General features: G+C 58.8%; 2 protein-coding genes across 2 annotated transcripts; one reads left to right on the top strand and one right to left on the bottom strand.

The window, feature by feature from the left end:
- The first annotated feature begins 537 nt into the window (after positions 1-537).
- Positions 538-11310, top strand: LOC113974254 (tyrosine-protein phosphatase non-receptor type substrate 1-like). Its single transcript, XM_027697204.1, is given in 9 exon segments — positions 538-612; positions 614-794; positions 6576-6929; positions 7137-7448; positions 7599-7949; positions 8204-8302; positions 8640-8664; positions 9059-9098; positions 9830-11310. Coding segments are annotated over 9 exon segments (1677 nt in total). The 5' UTR covers positions 538-552; the 3' UTR covers positions 10085-11310.
- A 943-nt stretch (positions 11311-12253) lies between these two features.
- PDYN (prodynorphin) lies at positions 12254-16878 on the bottom strand. Its single transcript, XM_027697211.1, has 3 exons — positions 16705-16878; positions 13715-13862; positions 12254-13454 (listed from the first exon to the last, which is right to left on the bottom strand). The coding sequence occupies exons 2-3, from the start codon at positions 13841-13843 to the stop codon at positions 12882-12884; spliced, it is 702 nt and encodes a 233-aa protein (XP_027553012.1). The 5' UTR covers positions 13844-13862; positions 16705-16878; the 3' UTR covers positions 12254-12881.
- Positions 16879-17240: the final 362 nt, after the last annotated feature.

Genomic DNA, 17240 nt, shown 5'->3' on the forward strand with positions numbered 1-17240 from the left:
CCCGGCCGCACCGCCTGGGCACTGCCCTGCCTGCTGCTGCTCGCCCTGCCCGGTAAGCCATGGCTCCTGCCTGCCTCCCTGATCCTCTCCTTGCCCTATTCCCCGTTTTCCCTCCCACCCTGCTCTGCTGCTCTGTCCTGTACCCTCCTTTCCCACCCTGCTTCTCTCCTCTACTTTGCCCTGTTTTCCCTTTTTTTCCCCACCCTGCTCCTCTCTCCTCTGCCGTTTTCCCCCTTTCCCTCCCATCCAGCTTCTCTCCCTGCTTTGCCCTGTTTTCCCCCTTTCCCTCCCACCCTGCTGCCTTGCTCTGTCCTGTTCCCTGTTCCTCCCTTTCCCACGCTGCTCCTCTCCTCTGCTTTGCCCTGTTTTCCCCTTTTTTCCACCCTGCTCCTCTCTCCTCTGCCCTGTCTCCCCTCTTCTCTCCCTGCCCTTTACTCCCTTTTCCCCCATCCTCTCCTCTCCCCGCTCCCGCACACCTCCGGTACGCGACATGACGCCGTCTCTCCGCGCACGGTTGGTTTGACCTTTCCCGGGATGACCTAGAGCGCGGCGATGGCCGAGGGGCTCCCGCGGGGCCCTCACTCGGCGGCTCCTCTCAAACCAAACTTCAAGGCAGGCAGGCAGGCAGACATTCCCCTTCCCAGTGAGACAGGGAATTCTGCAGGGGCATGAAGAGGCATGTTGTTCCCACCCATTTGAGAGCACCCCCTGCCAGCTATGGGAGAGGCAAATCTCAGCAAGCAGCCCAAATTCCCTCTCGGAGATGGTGGTGGAGCAGGCATGGGGAGGCTCTGGTGAGTGCTGCCTGTCTCCTCTGCCAGGAACTTGTTTTTCTTGCTACCCCCCTGTGGGTTCTTTCTCTACCCAACTGTTGGGCACCGAAGCGGTGGGATTGCACCATCCACGGGCACCACCCAGCCCTGGCCTACCTCGGGCTCAGGGTTCCCCAGCCCTCCCCAGGGCTCACGTCTCCAGCAGTCCCTCATAAACGCTGGGGACGCAGCCAGTCAGAGTGTGCCGCTCCCCATCTGTTTCCCTTCCCCTCTCGGCAGCGGGAAGTCTCTGGTCCCACCAGGAACGAAGCCCTGTGGTGGCTGCTGCTTTCAAGGATGTCTCCTTTCTAGGATGTTTCATTTCGGGTGTTAATTGCAAAGGAATCGCTCTCCTTCCTGCCAGTGGAGGGACAAGGTTCTTGGGGCAAACCTTGGGCAATACTGGTATAATTCCAGGAGCATCTTGTTGCTGAGCTTTTTGCCTGGTCTGTCCAACTCCCACTCTTCCCAGCCGGATCCCACTACAGACAGCCCAGCCCAGGCTCCTTGGGGGAAAACCACCTTCTCCCAAGCCCACTGGAAATATTTACCATCAAAGCTTTACTTGAGTGAAGAGTTGGATGCAAACTTGGGCAGAAAGCAAATGCTTTCAGCACAACACGCCTTGCTTTGAGTCGCCTGATCACAACTGAGAAGTGCTGGCCCCAAACTGAAAACTCCGGCTGCTGAGAGCCAAGAAGACTTTGGCGGTGAGTGCAACTTCCCAGTGAGTGAAAGAATGGCTCCAGCAAAGCTCCCGAGCTTAATGAAATATGGCCTTGGAGTAAGAACCCCGTTTTTTCAAGCCAGCCATGGGAAAAGAACCACCCTGGGGCAGAAAGCCCTGGGTTGTGGGGTAGTTTGCATCCCTCATTTCAGGTGCAAGTGTGCAGGATGGGGTTTTTTTTCCCCCCATATGGTGAATCCCTCCTGGGCCACTGCTCAAACTAAGCTGAACTCCAGCAGAGCTGGCCCAGGCTCCTGCTGCCAGCTGCTCCAAAAGCTTCTGCAGAAGCAAAGAGGAAAGGGAAAGGTCCTGCAGGAGACCTTCCTGTAGGGCAAAGGCATTGAGATCCTGGGAAGCCGAACAGCAAAGTCCTGTTGTGAAACCTGCTCCCTGCAGAGCCCTTCTGTATCTCCACAGAGGGTTTCAGCTGCGCTTCCCAGAGCCTCTTCCAAAGGGGAATTCTGCTTGATTCTGGGGCTCTGGCTCTTGGGATGAATTTCTGCTGATGCTGGAGGAGGGCAGCCTGGAAATGGTGGCTGCGTGTGAGCCGAGGCTTCCTCTGATGTCACGGATGTAAAACACAGCCTTTACTACAACCCTCCCTGAGCGCCCCGGGATCTGCTCGGGGCTTGACAGCTATCCCTGGGGCTCTCCTTGGCTTCCCTAAACAGCAGATTCCAGGCCTTTTATAGGCAGCACCTGTTAGTTTCCGCCACCGGCAGCACTGCTGCAGGTGAAATTCCAGCAGGATTATTTTGGGGTTCTCTTGCCCATCGGCCCGTTCCTTCACTGAGTGACCGTGGGGCTTCGGATGCCGGTGACCAGCTGCACGTTGTTTCTGGAGCACACAGCCATCCCAGAGCTCCTTATCCAGCTCCTTCAGAGGAAAAAAATCTATTTTTATCGGGAAGCATCTAAGCAGCCTCTCCTGAATTAAACCCCGGCCTCTTGCAATCTGTTCAGTATCGAATACTTCAAAAGGTGGAATATAGAAAAAAATGTGTCACCGACACGGAAAACTTGCACTGCAGTGAGAACTGGGATTATTTTGCTCCCAAATTAAACTGAATAACGGGAGGGAGGCACGCTCTGCCAGATCGAGCTCCTGCCTCTGCTCTGGGCTTGGAAGTGCTCTGGGTCTGCACTGCAAGGGTGCTCCCACCTACATGGGAACTGTCAGGTGATGCTTTTCAGGGCTCTAAAACCCTTGGCTAAATCTGGAGTGTAGGATAGAGCAGATTACAGGGTCAGAGCACCTAAATTCCCCATGATCTTGGAGGCGAGAGGATCGTGCTCTCATTCCAGGTAGTTTGAAATCCAGGTCGAAGAAAATAGTGTCATTGGGTGACAGATGGGAGGCAGGTTTGCCCTGAAAGACTGAATAATTGTGGTGTCTCACGTGCTTGTGGCATGGAGACCCCCAGCATCCCACTCCTAGAGCACAAGCCTGTTGTGAGCTGCTGGGAGGAGGCTCAGATGGGCTCCTGGTCCCACAGTTCTTGGGGGGAGAGCCCTGAAAGGGGAAGGAGGAGGGGAGGCATCTGCTGCATACAAGGAGAAGCTGCATTCAGGGGGAAAGAGGAAAGGAGCTTTGGTGGAAACTTTGCATTTTCTAACTTACATGTTCTGGGGTTTTCTACCAACTTCCCCTTTGTGTTTTCCCATCCAGGGGGTGGGGGCATTGCTGGGCGCCGCTGCAGGGGGTTGAGGTGGTTCTGAGCAGGCGGGGGCTCAGCTTGGTCCTGGTGTAGGGTGTTGGGTGCAGGCAAGAGGAGGAGAAGCCAGGTCTGACCGGGAACTCCTGCTCCTGGGCTGAGAGGTGTGAGTGGGTCCTGTGGAGGTGTTACTGTGGTGGGTCATGGCTGGAGCTCGTGTGGTAGATCAGCAAACCCTGAAAGGGGTGGTCTGAGCAGAGATGGGGGGGAGTCTCTGAGGTGATGGCTCAGAACAGAACACACGGAAAAATACCCCAAAGCCCCATTTTAGTCCTGGAGCCGCGCGGTGTTTTGTGCTGTGAGCAGTGAAGCCTCAGGGGCAGGCAGCCCTGCCGGCAGCGCGAAGCCCTTTGTTCCCGATTCCTCTGGGAGCAGCAGCAGTCAGGAAAGCACCTCGCAGCCTGTCGCTGGACAACAGCACGCTCTGTGCCTGCTAATCCCTGGGCACAGGAGGCAGACAGGGTGCTCGCACGCCGCTGCCCGGCGAGGAGGGAACGTGGGCTCGGTGACGTGGAATGCATACAGACCATCCACATTCCTGCGAATCTGGGCTCTGGGAGAGGCGTGCCTGCTGCCTGCAGGTGTAAATCCTGTGGTCTGAGGAAGGCAGGACCCTCGTGCCAAGGCAGTGGGGAGCCCGTGCTGCACACCAGGCCTGGCAGTCAGCCACGGGCAGGGCACCTGGCCACGCTCAGCTCAACTCCCAGTGCTCCTGTGGATGGTCCTCTGAGACCCATCGCTGCAAACAAGAAATGAGCTTTGGGGTTGAGCAATGCCCACCCTGACCATGCTCTGGTGTTGGGGGTCAGCTCTGGGGTCCCAAAGTAGGCACTTCCCCAGCTCAGCCCCTTGGCACACCGCCTGCCTTGTGGGGAGATGGACAGATGGAGAGAGGGAGGATGAAGAGGAGGCGCTCAGCTCGCTCAGGTTGGGCTAAGCAGGGCGGCACAGGCAGTTCCCCCTGGTGCAGGGGACCCTAAAGGGGACATGGGGGGTCACCACCCCCCAGAAGTTGCTTTTACAGAGGATTGCAGAGGGGAGCAGTGAGCATTGTGCTCATCACAAGGCACAGAGCCCGTGTGGTGGGGAGGGGGCCTGGCCCCCTGCTCCTGTGGGCACACACAGGGCACAGGGCCCTGGCTGTACTGCAGTGCTACCTGCTAATGGTTTTCTCAGTTTGGTGGAGTGAGCACTTGGCATTGTGACCCCCCTGGGTGCATGGAGGGTCTGGGGGATCTGTGCAGTTGTTGGCTGGGGGTGCCAGTCCCGGTGCCCACGGCAGCCCAGTCCCTGCCTGCGTCACATCCTCGTGTAGGGGCTCATCGAGAGGCGGATGATGTGATGGTGCTTCTGTGCTTTCAAACTTCCTCTGTGTGTTTCTCAACCGCTTCTTGTGGAAGGTCTGGGGGCAGCAAGCGATGGGGAAGCTCAGGAGATGCAGAAGTTCAGGAGATGCCACAGCAGCAGATCCGGCAGTGTGTGCCCTGCGTCAGCACCCTGCTCAGAACAAGGAGTGCACGAGGCCTCTGCTCCAGGGCTGCTCCCCGCGATTTGGGTGTCACTTGAGAAGCCCAGGGTCACCTCACAGATGGCCAGACTGCCACTGCTTGGATGCAAGACCAAGTCTCAGACTGAACGACACATCTGGACATGACACAAACCAGCTCTGTCCTTCTGTGTTTATTTTATGGGAAAAACGTGTTCTGGTGTCAAGTGCTGCTGCCACGTTAACCCTGATGCACCTTTGAAGGGAAACACCGAGGGCTGGAGGTTTTGGCTGGGGATGTTGTGGACTAAAAAAGCAAAAAGACTTTAACTGGAGGAGTTTGGAGATACTGCTCCTGGTAATTCTGACCACTGGGATCGAGTGATTCCACACATTGAGGAACAGCAGGAACATCTGTGGGTACAGCACATACCGCTGGGAGTCAGGAGGGATTAACAGCTGCCAAAAATTAGCTCTGGTCTCTGTGGGAGCCAACTGTGGCCTGAGGAGTCAGAGCAGCTTGTCCTACAGGGGGTCCTCCTGGGAGCATCCAGCCGGGGATTGTGTTCCAAAGGCAGCTTTGGCAGGAGTCACTGCCCTGGGTTTCCCTGAAAGGAGGTTGCAGCCAAGTTGGGGTCATTCTTCTCTCCTCAGTAACAAGTGACAGCTCAAGAGGAAATGGCTCCAAGTTGCACCAGTGGAGGTTTAGTTTGGATATTGGGGAAAATTTTTTCACTAAAAGGGTGGTCAAACCCTGGCACAGGCTGCCCAGGGCAGTAGTGGGGTCACTATCCCTGAAGGGATTTAAAAGACATGTAGATGAGGCATTTGGGGATATGGTTTAGTCACGAGCTTGGTTGTGCTCCGTTAATGGTTGTACTCAGTGATCTTGGAGGGCTTTTCCAACCTAAAGGATTCTGTGATTCCATGATTCTGGTGTGAGAGATGTGGGGTGCTGGTCCATGTGCTCCCCACACTGCTCAGTGTTACCTTCTCAAAGACAACAGTCTCTGTGTGACCATGACACCAGTTCTGGGTGCCACTGCCAGCTCTGGGGCTGCAGTGGTGAGCCCTGTTGTCAGCAGGTGGATTTAAGTGCTTTCCCCACTTCTTTCCTCATGTGGCTTAAAAATGTTGTGACCAGTTTTGAAATCTTACCAAATTTGTTTGCAATAACTCTATTGGCATGGGAAGCACCGACAAAATTAACCCCTGGGTAACTCATGGATGTGTAGTGGGGATCATCTGGGACGTGTCTGTTTGTGCAGGGAGGTGCGGTGCAGGTAGCTGGATTGGGGAGTGTTGGTGTGGAGATGCTCTGAGATGACTCCTTGCTGTTGATGCTGAGCAGGAATGATGCCTGCTTGGCTGGCACTGGTGATGGGGGTGGCTGTGCTCCACTGGGATCACCAGGGCTGGGATTCCATACAGAAATGGGACAGATTCAGGGCAGAAAACACGGTGTCACACCGGTGAAGGGCACTCTTTGGAGCACCTTGTTTTGTGCCCTTGTTTCTCCTGGCTGACAAAGCCAGGTGGCCGTGGGAGGAAGCCCAGAGGCGTGGGCAGCTGGGATTTGCTCCATGATTTAGCCATACAGAGCATGGCAGGTACTCACCGAGCAAAGCTCCATTCAGCTCCACTGCTGAGAACTGTGGGCAGAGCACTGTGCCCATAACCACAGCCACTGCCCTGGGCTCTCTGGCATGGGGACAGCCCTGTGACCTGTGGTCCCTGCTAACACAGCGGGGTGCTCAGCCTGTCCCAGGATTGGGAGAACAATGGGGCATCTGGATGTGCAGTCCCAGCTGAGACTCGGTCTGGTTTTTCCCCAGGTGCAGGTGCCCAGGGGGGTCGGGACTTCAAGCTGCACCAGCCCCAGGACAAGGTGTCGGTGAAAGCGGGGGAGATGCTCACCCTGAACTGCACCGTGTCTGGATCCTTTGAACCTGGTCCTGTGAAGTGGCTGAAGGGCTGGGGCGATGGGAACAGGACCATCTATGCGGACACAGGCTCTGCTCCCCGTGTGATGAGAGCAGTGAACGGGTCAGACAGAGACTTCACCATCCACATCAGGGATGTTCAGCCCGAGGATGTCGGCACCTATTACTGTGTGAAGTTCAACAAGACCCAAAGCGGTGGGAATGAGGTGTTTCGGCGTGGAACTGGCACAGAGGTGTCTGTGCTCGGTGAGTGGGGGCTCCCAGAGCAGCTCCTGGAGGGAACCAGCCCAGCCCAGCCCAGTGGGCTTTGCTCAGGGTGAGCAGGGATGGGGAAGGGGCTTTGGGGGCTGGTCCCAGGAGAGGATGCCATGGACCACCCCTATGCCCCGCTCCCTGCAAACCTGGGGCTGGGCAGGGGGACAGAGTCTGACAGCCCTGTGCTTCTCCCCACAGCCCAACCCTCCCCCCCAGTCGTGTCCGGGCCCAACCAGAGAGTGAGGCCGGGGCAATCGGTGACTTTCACCTGCACGGCTGGAGGGTTCTTTCCCAAAGACATTGGCGTGAAATGGTTCAAGGACAGGGACCCCATCTCATCTCAGCCGCCCCAGGTCACTGAATGGCGGGAGAAATCCTACAACATGTCCAGCAGTGTGACAGTGTTCCTAGGGGAGGGTGACGTCCCCTCACGGCTCATCTGTGAGGTGCAGCACTCCGCGTCACCGACCCTGCTGCGGGGGATGTACCAGCTCAGCAGAGTCCTGAGAGGTGAGGGCTGGGGCCCTTGTGCTGGGGTGTTCTGCTCCTGTGGGCCTGGGGGTCCTGGAGTGGGTACAGCGGGTCATGGGGTGGGGACGGGGCACCCTGCAGGCAGCAGAGCCAGGGATGTCAGACACCAGGCGCTGCTTCTCTTCCCAGTTTCGCCCAGTGTGGATGTGAGCGCTGACCAGACGAGCCCCATTGAGCTGAACAAGACCACGAAATTCACCTGCCACGTGAAGGGGTTTTACCCAGCAAATGTGGCTGTTTCCTGGCTGGAGAACGGGATGAAGATGAAGGTGCAGAACGACTCCCGGCCATCGGTGTTGCACCGGGGCTTGTTCGAGCAGAGGAGCCAGGTGGAGGTGCAAGCGACAGAGGAGAGGAATGGGTCTGTGTTCACCTGCCTGGTGGTACACGATGGTCAGGCCCCTGTCAACCAGTCAGCCATCCTGTGGATCGCCAGCCCGGATGAGAAGGGACCAAGCAAGTGGTCCCAGATAAATAGTGGTGCGTCAAAGCTGGGTGGGGTGCCTGCCAGGGTGGCTGTATGGTGTAACCCCCTGAGAAAGCTCAAAGTCCCATCAAAATCTGGTTGAAGGACCAAATCTCTGTACCAGGGGGATGGAGGGTGTGATAATGGCCGGCATCGAGCTGTCCTCCTTGGGGCTTCATGTGTAACTGGGCCAACCCCAGTTGTGAGTCTGCAGTGACTGGGGGTACCAGGTTCTTGTGCCATGGTGACCTTTTCATTGATGTTTCAGGCAATTTGCTCATCTACGTTGTGGTGGCCGTGGTCTGCGTGGTGCTGGCCCTGCTGGTGGCTGCAATTCTGTACCTCATCCGGACAAAGCAGATGAAGGGTAAGGGAGCTGAGTGTGTGTCAGGGAGGCAGCTGCTCCCAAGCCCCTCCTTTCCCTCTCTCACATTAGTGCTTGGACAATTCCTGGTGGCTCCTGCCCAGTGGGATGGTGGATAGAGGTGCCCTGGCTGTTTGCAGGCAGCAGAGAAAGCTCTGCTTGGTCTGACCCCTGCCCTCTCCTGCAGGGAATGGAGTGAAATCCCAGGGAAATGTAGGCACTTGCCTCTGGGAAGAGATGTGTCCTTGCCCTTGTAGCAGTCTCTGCTCCATACCTGGGGAAACATGGGGGGTTATGTTGTTTCCTGGATTATTTCTTTCCTAAACTACTTCTCTTCCAGCAGGTAAAAGCTCACCAACTGCCAGGTGAGTGCAGATCTCCTCTAGTCACTGGGTATCCTGTGGGCACTCTGAGCTGGACACCTCTAGCCACAAACAGAGTCCCTCAGGACTGGGACAGAGCTGGATCCCCAAAACTTGTGAAAGGGCAAGCAGGAGCATGGGCTCTGCCCATCTCCTTGGCTGGGGTTCTGCCCCCATGGTGATTTTTGGCTTGTGGTGGGGCTGAGCAGGCATGTGGGAGCTGGTCTCTGGCCAGCAGAGAGGCAGCTGGACCAGCACATGAGCAAACACTCAGGACCCATCCTACTGGGTGCTGCAAGTTCCTCTGTTTGCATCTGACCTCCCCAGCTGCTCCATCACCAGGGAAGTGGCAACAGGGCACTCAGTCTGTCTGTCTGGTTTTTTTCCCCCCTTCCAGGTTACATGAACCGGAGAAGAGCAGCGAGGCCACGATGCAGGTGGGTCCATTCACCCTGGGACTGTGGAGGGAGAGTGGCCGAGAGACACCGGAGGTGGGAGCGGAGGGTGGTGGTTCCCCAGCGAAACATCTCAGTGTCTCCAGTGGAGGGTGGTGGTTCCCCAGTGAAACCTCTTGGTGTCTCCACACTGTGGCTGGAGATGGAAGAGTAGCTGCCCCAGGAATGGGGTAGCCACTTCCCAGCATCTTTCCTGCCTTTGCCCTCCCTCCTCCTCCTCCCAGTAAAGTCTGGGTTTGTGCTGCCTGGAGAACCAGCTGTGCGATAGCCAGCCAGGCTATTTGTGGAGTTATTTTGCATTTGGTGACGCAGCTGCGAGCTAAATCGTGATCAGCAGCAATCTGTCCATCCCACCCAGGCTCTGCCAGCTCCCTCGTGGGCATCGCTGGGCAGGCTGGCCCTGCTGGGACAGGGTGATGGAGCGGCTTCCGTGGTGGCTCTGGCATTGTGGCAGTGGCTCTGAAGCCCATCCCTACCAGGGCAGGGTGACAGGGTGGCTCATGATTTGAAGCTGTAGCATGGGGTAGAGCTTGGCTGCAGGATGGTGGCTGCTGGCATTGTTCACCCTGTACAAGCAGGGGGACTGAGGTGTCCCGAGACAAGCTGCAGTGGGATTGATTCCAGCATGGAGCTCTGGGTTGGTGAGTGGGTGGTGGGTACAGGGAGGTCCCTGCTTGTCCTCCCAGAGGAGGAACTCTTGATGTCTCGCACAGGAATCCGACCCCAACAACCTGACCTACGCAGACCTGAACTTCGACAAGGAGAGGAAGACCATCCGCCGGATGGTGGAGATGAGCCAGCAGTCGGAGTACGCCTGCATCCAGACCAGCCAGGCACCCAACGGCGACGACAACCTCACCTACGCTGACCTGGACATGGTGCACCTCAGCAAGGCGCCCAAGCGGCCGGCCCCGCGCCCCGAGGAGGCCAGCTCCGAGTATGCCAGCGTCCAGATCCCCAGGAAGTGAGCAGTGGCTGCTGGGACCCCCTGTCCCGTGGGGGGCAGCTCTGCTCCTTCCCGGGAGGGTTCTCTTGGAAGCACTGGGAGTGATGTGAAGATACGCTGCGGTACCTGTGTTTTAGGATGGAAGTGGAGCCCGCAATACTGTGGGGGTCATCTCCCATCCACAGAGACCTGATTTTTGGGACCAGCTTGGTCTTAGGGCTGCCCACTCCATCCCCTCGGGACCCCCCCTAGGGGTCGCTCAGCCTCAGTGTGCCGGGTTTGCCCATGAGTGGGTTCAGCCAGCGGAGCAGCAGCTCCTTGGGAAGCTCCAGCCGGGCTGAGGGGACAGGTACAGTGCCTCCACACCAGCTCTCATGGGGATGCCACTGCCTGGCCCACGGCTCCCTGGGACCAGCAGGGCCCCCCACACTGCCTTCTGGGGCTCTGCCACCACGCCTGGACACCACACTCTGGCTTTAAAGGAAGGACCGAAGTGTCCGCCTCTCTTCCCAAGTGTCCCTTCTGCGGGACCTCGGTCTCGCCCCAAGGCCAAGAGGCTGGAAGGCCATCGAGCCGAGCCCCCACCCTGCTGTCCAGGGGGGCTCCAGGTCTGGCTCCCCAGCACCAAGTATCCTTCTCATCATCATCATCTTCCTCTGCACAGCCTTGCCCTGCACCGGGACCCACCAGCGCTGCCCCAGGCTTGTACAAAGCGTGCGGGGTCCCCCCAGCCTGGCTCCCCCGCCCCGGGAGCTCCCCGCAGGTACCATGTAACATGTTCTGACTGTTTGACATGTAACTGTTAATTTTTAGAGCTGAACCCCCCGATGTTTTTGTGTTGTACGTGGGTGTACTGCTGTGTACTTAACACTAGAATAAGATGTGCGAGATTAAGATCGAGGCCTCAGTAAAAAGACCCTCCAACCCTTACAGAGTTTATAAGAGACTTACATGCCCCAACCCCCAGCTCTGTTTTGGGGGCCAGGCAGGCTCCCCCCAGGCCACTCATGGGGACAAATGTCTTCCATATGCCCCCTCTCTGGGCCAACATGCAGGGTGTCACCCTGTGCTGGCTCCTGCAGCAGAGGAAATGCGTGGGGCTGGCAGGGGACTGGGGGGAGCTGGGGGTGCTTTGGGAGCGATGTGACTGCTTGTACAGACTTTTTTTTGTTTGTTTCTTTTTTTTTTCTTTTTGCTTGCAAGATATTTTTATAATAAAAGTGAAAAGTCCTGTGCTGCTCCCGCACATCAGCATCTCCCTGTGCTCAGGAAGACCACCTTGTCACCTGCACTGGGCATGCAGGGTGGGGTTGGGGGTCTGTGCGTCCTGCAGCAAAAAGGAAAGGGAGGGGGTTTATCCTGCACAGCCCTGCAATGTACTGTGGGAAGAGGAAGGCAGGAGGCTGAGCCTGGGATGGGGGCTCTCGTGCTGGTGCTCCCCTGGGCAGCATGAGGGAGGGCAGCACTGGACATGGGCAAGGACTGATCAGGGTCTGGCCCTGCTGCATCTTTAGGTGCCCCCTGTTCCCTGGGAGCTGAACTGGAGCTGGGGTGCCCAAAGTGGGGTGCAGGCAGGGCTGGGTGCTGGCTGCAGCCTGTGCTGTGGGTGAGCTGAGCATGCCAGTGCTCTGCAGTGACCTCCTCCCTTTCTCACCCTGGAGCTGGCAACCTGGCCGTGTCTGGGACACAAGATGTGTCTCACTGGAGCCAGGAACTGTAGTGTGAGGTTATGAAGAAGTTCAAAAGGGAAGTTGCTGCCCAGACTGGGCTTCCTCAGTACTGAGCTGCTGCTGGTGAGGTCACATGTGAGCACTAAAGGGACAGTGTGCCCACTTCCCTTGGCATGACTGCTGGAGCAGCAGCCGTGATTCCCAAGGGAGCCTCCCCTGGGTGCTGCTGCAGGAGGTACCCTGCCAGCACCCTGCATGCCCCTCCACCATGCTGAGCGTGCCTGCCCTGCCCTTGCTCAGCTGGGGTGGCCCTGTCACCCCCAGGACATGGCTCCAAGGGGGCATGGGGTGCCACGTTCCCTTTGGCACCCATGGCACAGGAAGGGGACCACTGTGTGCTGCCTGCAGGTCTCACAGGTGGCACCACTGACACCCAGCCCAGCCCCAAGCTTGGGGTGCATGGTCCCTTCGTGCCAAGGGCTGGCTCTGCCCCATGGAGAACGCTCAGCACCCGGCATGGCTTCGGCTTCATTGGCATCTGCCTTTTATTGACTGCAGGGGGAGTTGGGTGTCGGGGTGTGGGGCTGGCCCTGTCTCTGGGGTTGTTCTTGGAGGGGCAGCCCAGGGGCACCAGGAGGGCGCTGGGATGGGTGGGACACGGTGAGCAGCTCGGGGAGGGGAGTCAGGGTTGGGCTCAGCACCGCTTGAGCACCCGGTGACAGGGCTGTGGTGCCACCAGCCACCTCTGCCCAGGGCCATGGGAGCTGCCTCCCTGACCCTTCCCGGTGCTCAGAGGCCACTGCCCTGCACATCAGCTATGATGATTTCCGGACCCTGCTGCTACACTTTAGCAGCCATAGGAGAATGGAGGATACATGTTTCCGGCAGTTTGCCCCCAGGAGCCCTGGGGCTGGACCAGCACCACCAGCAGCCAGAGGGGTGGCACTGTCCCCTCCATGCACAGAGTCCCTAAGGGATGGGCAGGTGAACCAGAGAGGGACAATTGGGGATAGGACCCATGGTTCACTGGGGGAATGAGGCAGGGATGACGCCAGCCACACCGGGCTGGGCAGGGGACGGGGCTGGGGATGATGGAGCAGTCGGGGCTGGCAGCATGGGGACTGTGGTGCTCTTGCCCCACGCCTGGCTCTATAGGTCCAAGACCTCCCCTGAGTAGGCGCTGGGGTCCTCGTCAGACCGTGTGATCACCTTGAACTGCCGCCGCAGGAAGCCCCCGTAGCGCTTCTGATTGTCCCACTTGAGCTTGGGGCGGATGCGGCGCATGAAGCCGCCGTAACGCTTGTGCAGCTGCGCCAGCTCCTGCCCCTCGGGCCCAGCACCCGTGGGCTCCTCGCTCCCCTCGCCTGCTGGCCCCAGCCCCGGGTAGTCCTCGGGGGCCGCCCGCTCCTCTGGCTTGTGGCCGAAGCCCATGAACTTCTTGGTGAGGCCGCCCTTGCTGTGGGCGTTCTCGCGGAGCAGGGACAGCAGCTTCCCCCTGGACATCTTCTTCATGAAGCCCCCGTAGCGCTTGGCCGGTGCCAGTGGCTGCTCCCCGGGACCCAGCTCCTGCTCCAGCTCTGCCTCGTTCTCCTCCACCTCCAGTGGTGACGGGTCTGTCCCTTCAGCCAGGGCCACCAGCGGGGCCAGGAGCGCCAGTGCCTTCCTGCACATCTCCCACTCGGGGCCAGGTGGCAAGGAGCCCTGGCATTCCCACAGGCACATCTGCAAGATAGTGGCCACAGTGGCCCCAGGTACTCAGGGTGACCTTCCACCCCACCTTCCTTCCACCCCACCCTGGGGATGCCCCCACCCCAAGCCCAGGGGTCCATGCCCACCATGCTGCGCAGCTCAGTGAGGAGCCAAAACTTGCACATCCCCAGCACTCTGAGGTGCCCATGACCACCCTCCAGGTGCCACCATGCACCCATGACACCCCACTGCCGTGACCACCCCACTCACATCTGCACAGGGCCGGCACTCACCAGGGGCCGGACGCTGCTCTCGGTGCCGTGGGTCTGGGCTGCACAGAGGGAACACTGGGTGACACAGTCAGCAGATGCCACCGCAGCCAGGGACAGGCAGAGTGCCAGCGCCAGTGCCCACCGTGCCATCTCGCCCTGCAGCCACTGCCTGGGGAAGGGGAGACAGCACAGAGCCCGTCACCCTCCCTGTGCTGGCTCTGGGAGACCCACCACTGCTCCGTGGGCTCCGGGAACCCACCACCTCCACCTGTGAGCTGCTCCTGGGGACACACACAGGGACCTGTGCCTGTGCCCCTCTCTGTGGGAGTCACCTCCAGGCACTGCTCCTGGGTCTCAGGCCAGGAGAGAGGGGACAGGAGTGACTGGCAAGGACACTACAGGATGCAATCCCTTACCCTTGCTGCAGCCTGGTCCCTGGCACAAGCCCTGAGCCACAGCCAGGCCCTCAGGACCACCAGGATCACTGGGGGCAGATCCACCATCGCATTCCATCCCAGCCAATTCCATCCCCTCTCTCCTCTCCATCCCTCTTATCATAACATTAGAAAGAAAAGTGCCTTTTTTGTCTAGTACTGTGTTTCTCTGTGATACCGCGGTTGCCACGTCTGTGTGGTGTGGAGGGATGAATCACCAGCTCTTCCCCTTGACCTTGGGGAATAGAATCACTGCAACTGGAGTTGTGGTGAGAAGGGGATGGGGTGATGCCATTACCCAGTATGGACTTACCCCAGGCTGCTGTACCCCACACCAGTGCAGCCTCATCTCTCTTCCCTCCCACCCACCAACTCTGCTGGGCTGGTGCATCAGGAGGGAGGGAGAAAATATCCAGATTTTGGCTTCAAGCCTACCTGCAAGCCCTGATTGCCGTCCTCCAGCCGCCTGGGAGCTGTGACGGAGCCTCTGGCATCCGTGGGTGAGGCCAGGGAGGGCTGAGAGAGGGGCTCAGCTGAGAGAGGGGTTCTCCAGGTGGCAGTGCTCAGCCAGATCCTGTATGAGGCTGGAGGGGCCAGTGCCAACCCCTGTTCAGGATCACGGTGCCACCAGGACCACGATGGCCCCAGGAGTAAGAGTCAACCCCAAAGGGGTGCGCTGGCTGCAAACCCCTGCTTGCCTCCGTGGCTGCTTTTATCTGGGGTGGGAAGGCATGACCCAGAGGGATCTGTTACACATTAATGACGCATATGAGAGACTATTGTGTTCTCCAGCAGTAGCTGCTAATGTACTGTAATTGGTACTGATGAAGAAATGTTAATGCCACAGTATTAATTCACGCTAGATTAAAATTTAATTTGAATTATCTGCACCATCGTGTGTCGAGCTGTCTGCATTCCTCGGCTGCGCTGCCACCGGCTCCATGCATCCCCCCCAGTGCCCTGGCAGCACGGCAGGGACCACAATGAGCATGGTGGGACCTCACCCAGCCCTCAATGCGGAGACACAGGGACGGTCCCTTATCGCCTCGGAGCCACCGAGACAGCACCGAGGAGCGAGGACCTGCCGGCCGCACAGGTAGGTGCCAGCTGCAGCACTGGGAGGAATGAAGCTCCCCAAAATAGCTACCAGCTGCTTCCCAGCAGCCCCACCGGGAACATTTTTTTCCCCTTTTTTTCCACCTGCTTCCCCTCTCTTGCCCTGCCGTGCTCCTCTGCTGCCGATGTGGGTGATGCCAGAGTAGCGGGAATGTTCACTCCGTGCCGGGAACAAGCTGCCAGTGAGAGTGGCACTGCACAGCTCAGTCCCCTGGCACTCTGGACACGGTGTGTCCCATCCCCGTCCTGCTGCTGCAGAAGGAGGATTTCATAGCACTCAGGGGAGCTGCAGCTCTCCGGGCACAGCGTGTCCAAGGACACCCCGAGACACTCCACAGCAAATGTACCGTGTCCAGGTGGGTCCAGGCAGTGCTCTGCCTGCTCCTGCAGCTGGGAGGGGGGTCTGGCAAAATGGGAGCGGGAAAACGGGAGGAAAACAAAGGGCTTTGGACAATAGAGAAAAGAAGCAGCGGGGGGGGGGGGGGGGGGGAGAAGCAAAAAGAACACAAAGGGAGGAAGAAGAAAAGCAGAGTTCGAGCACAATCCTGCGTTACCTGGAGGAGCCCAAGGCTCCGGAGCCACCCCTCCCGCAGGAGCACCTCATCAGGGTTGTGGCAGGGTCTGGAAATGCCAGCACTGGGTCTCAGCCACTGTGGCCACTCCCTGTTCTACCTGTGCCAGGTGCCTGCCAGGATCCCCTCCTGCCCTGCCCCATTTCCACTTGAGTCTCCAGAGCCCAGGCTTTGCTTGTGTTTGAAAAGCCACAAACTGCATCCATCCACTCCAGGGGCCAGTTACAGACCTCGTGACCCAAGGAGGGATGGGGAATCAGGATTGAGTGAGCCAAGCAGCAGACACCAACCCTCTCTTGATTAACCTATGATTATTCCTAATGAGGGAAATTAACAGCAACCCCAGACTGACCAGATCCCTCCTCCCACACAGGTCTAACTACGCAGGTTCGGACCCTGCAGGTATTCCTGGTGGAGAAGAAGAATCAACCTTCCAGCTCTTCCTTTCCTCACTGTTAAAATTTACCTGGACAAGGCTTCTCAAAAAAGCTGGTAACTTTTGGAACAGAATCACTCAAAACCTACTGCTGTGGCCACCACTGCTGCTTAAGCCAAGCAGTGGGGAGAAAGAAATGCCCCATCCTCTCTCCCCGTTCCCTTTGCCCCTCTGAGCCCTGGGTGATCCTGCTGCCAGGGTGGCAGGCATGGCATCAGCACGAAAATGAACCCCAGCAGAGCTCTGGACAGTGGTTCATGGGCTATGAAAAACCACTTGAGGGACAAGAGGAGCACCTGCAGCCAGGTGGGAGCCCTTTCAAACTAACACAACAAGCCCAGCTCGGTACTGCAGCTCAGGGTGTGTTTTTAAACAGTCACTTTTGGGGGAGCAGGAGCGATCCCCAGCTGTGCCCATGCCGTGGGAGCAGGATGACAACCCCAATAGACCTACCTGTGCCGCTCCCCGTCCCGCCGAGCACCCACTTCGCCAAGTCAGGACAGGTCGTGGGTGATGGGTGTCCCTCCACGGGCGTCAGGCTGAGCCAGTCATCGGTGGCGGTGGCAAGGCCACACTGGCGAGTGGCCCCACGGTGCTGCCCGGGTTGCCAACCGGACTCGCCGTCCGCTGGTTCCCACCCCGCTTTTATGGCCACGGAGTCTCCTCCTGCGGCGGGGCCCGGCTGTGCGCGGCGGCAGAGCCAATCGGGGCGAGGGAAGCTGTGAATAATCAGCCCCGCAGCTTCCCCGCCACCTCCCGAGCTCGCTCGCCCGCACCGCCGAGGCCTCCCCGCAGCCGCCCGGCCGCCCCTGGGGCCGGGGTGCACATCCCACCGCGGCGGCTGCATCACTCGGGGACCTCCGTCGGGGCCAGCCTTTGGTCCTCGGGGCCGAAACGCGTGCCCCGAACAAGGGAGGCAGCTGGGGACCGGGATGGGGTCAATCGTCTCCCACATCTGTGTGCCAGAGGAGTTTGGCTGCTGGGGGTGT

This window comes from Neopelma chrysocephalum, unplaced genomic scaffold (genome assembly GCF_003984885.1).
Source record: "Neopelma chrysocephalum unplaced genomic scaffold, ASM398488v2 Primary Assembly neopelma1_119, whole genome shotgun sequence".
Classification (NCBI taxonomy): Eukaryota; Metazoa; Chordata; class Aves; order Passeriformes; family Pipridae; genus Neopelma; species Neopelma chrysocephalum.

Coding starts and splice junctions, on each gene's coding strand:
- PDYN (XM_027697211.1), bottom strand. CDS start 13,843: ATGGCACGGTGGGCACTGGCGCTGGCACTCTGCCTGTCCCTGGCTGCG. Junction 13,455..13,714: donor AGAGCAGCGTCCGGCCCCTG/GTGAGTGCCGGC, acceptor ACTATCTTGCAG/ATGTGCCTGTGGGAATGCCA.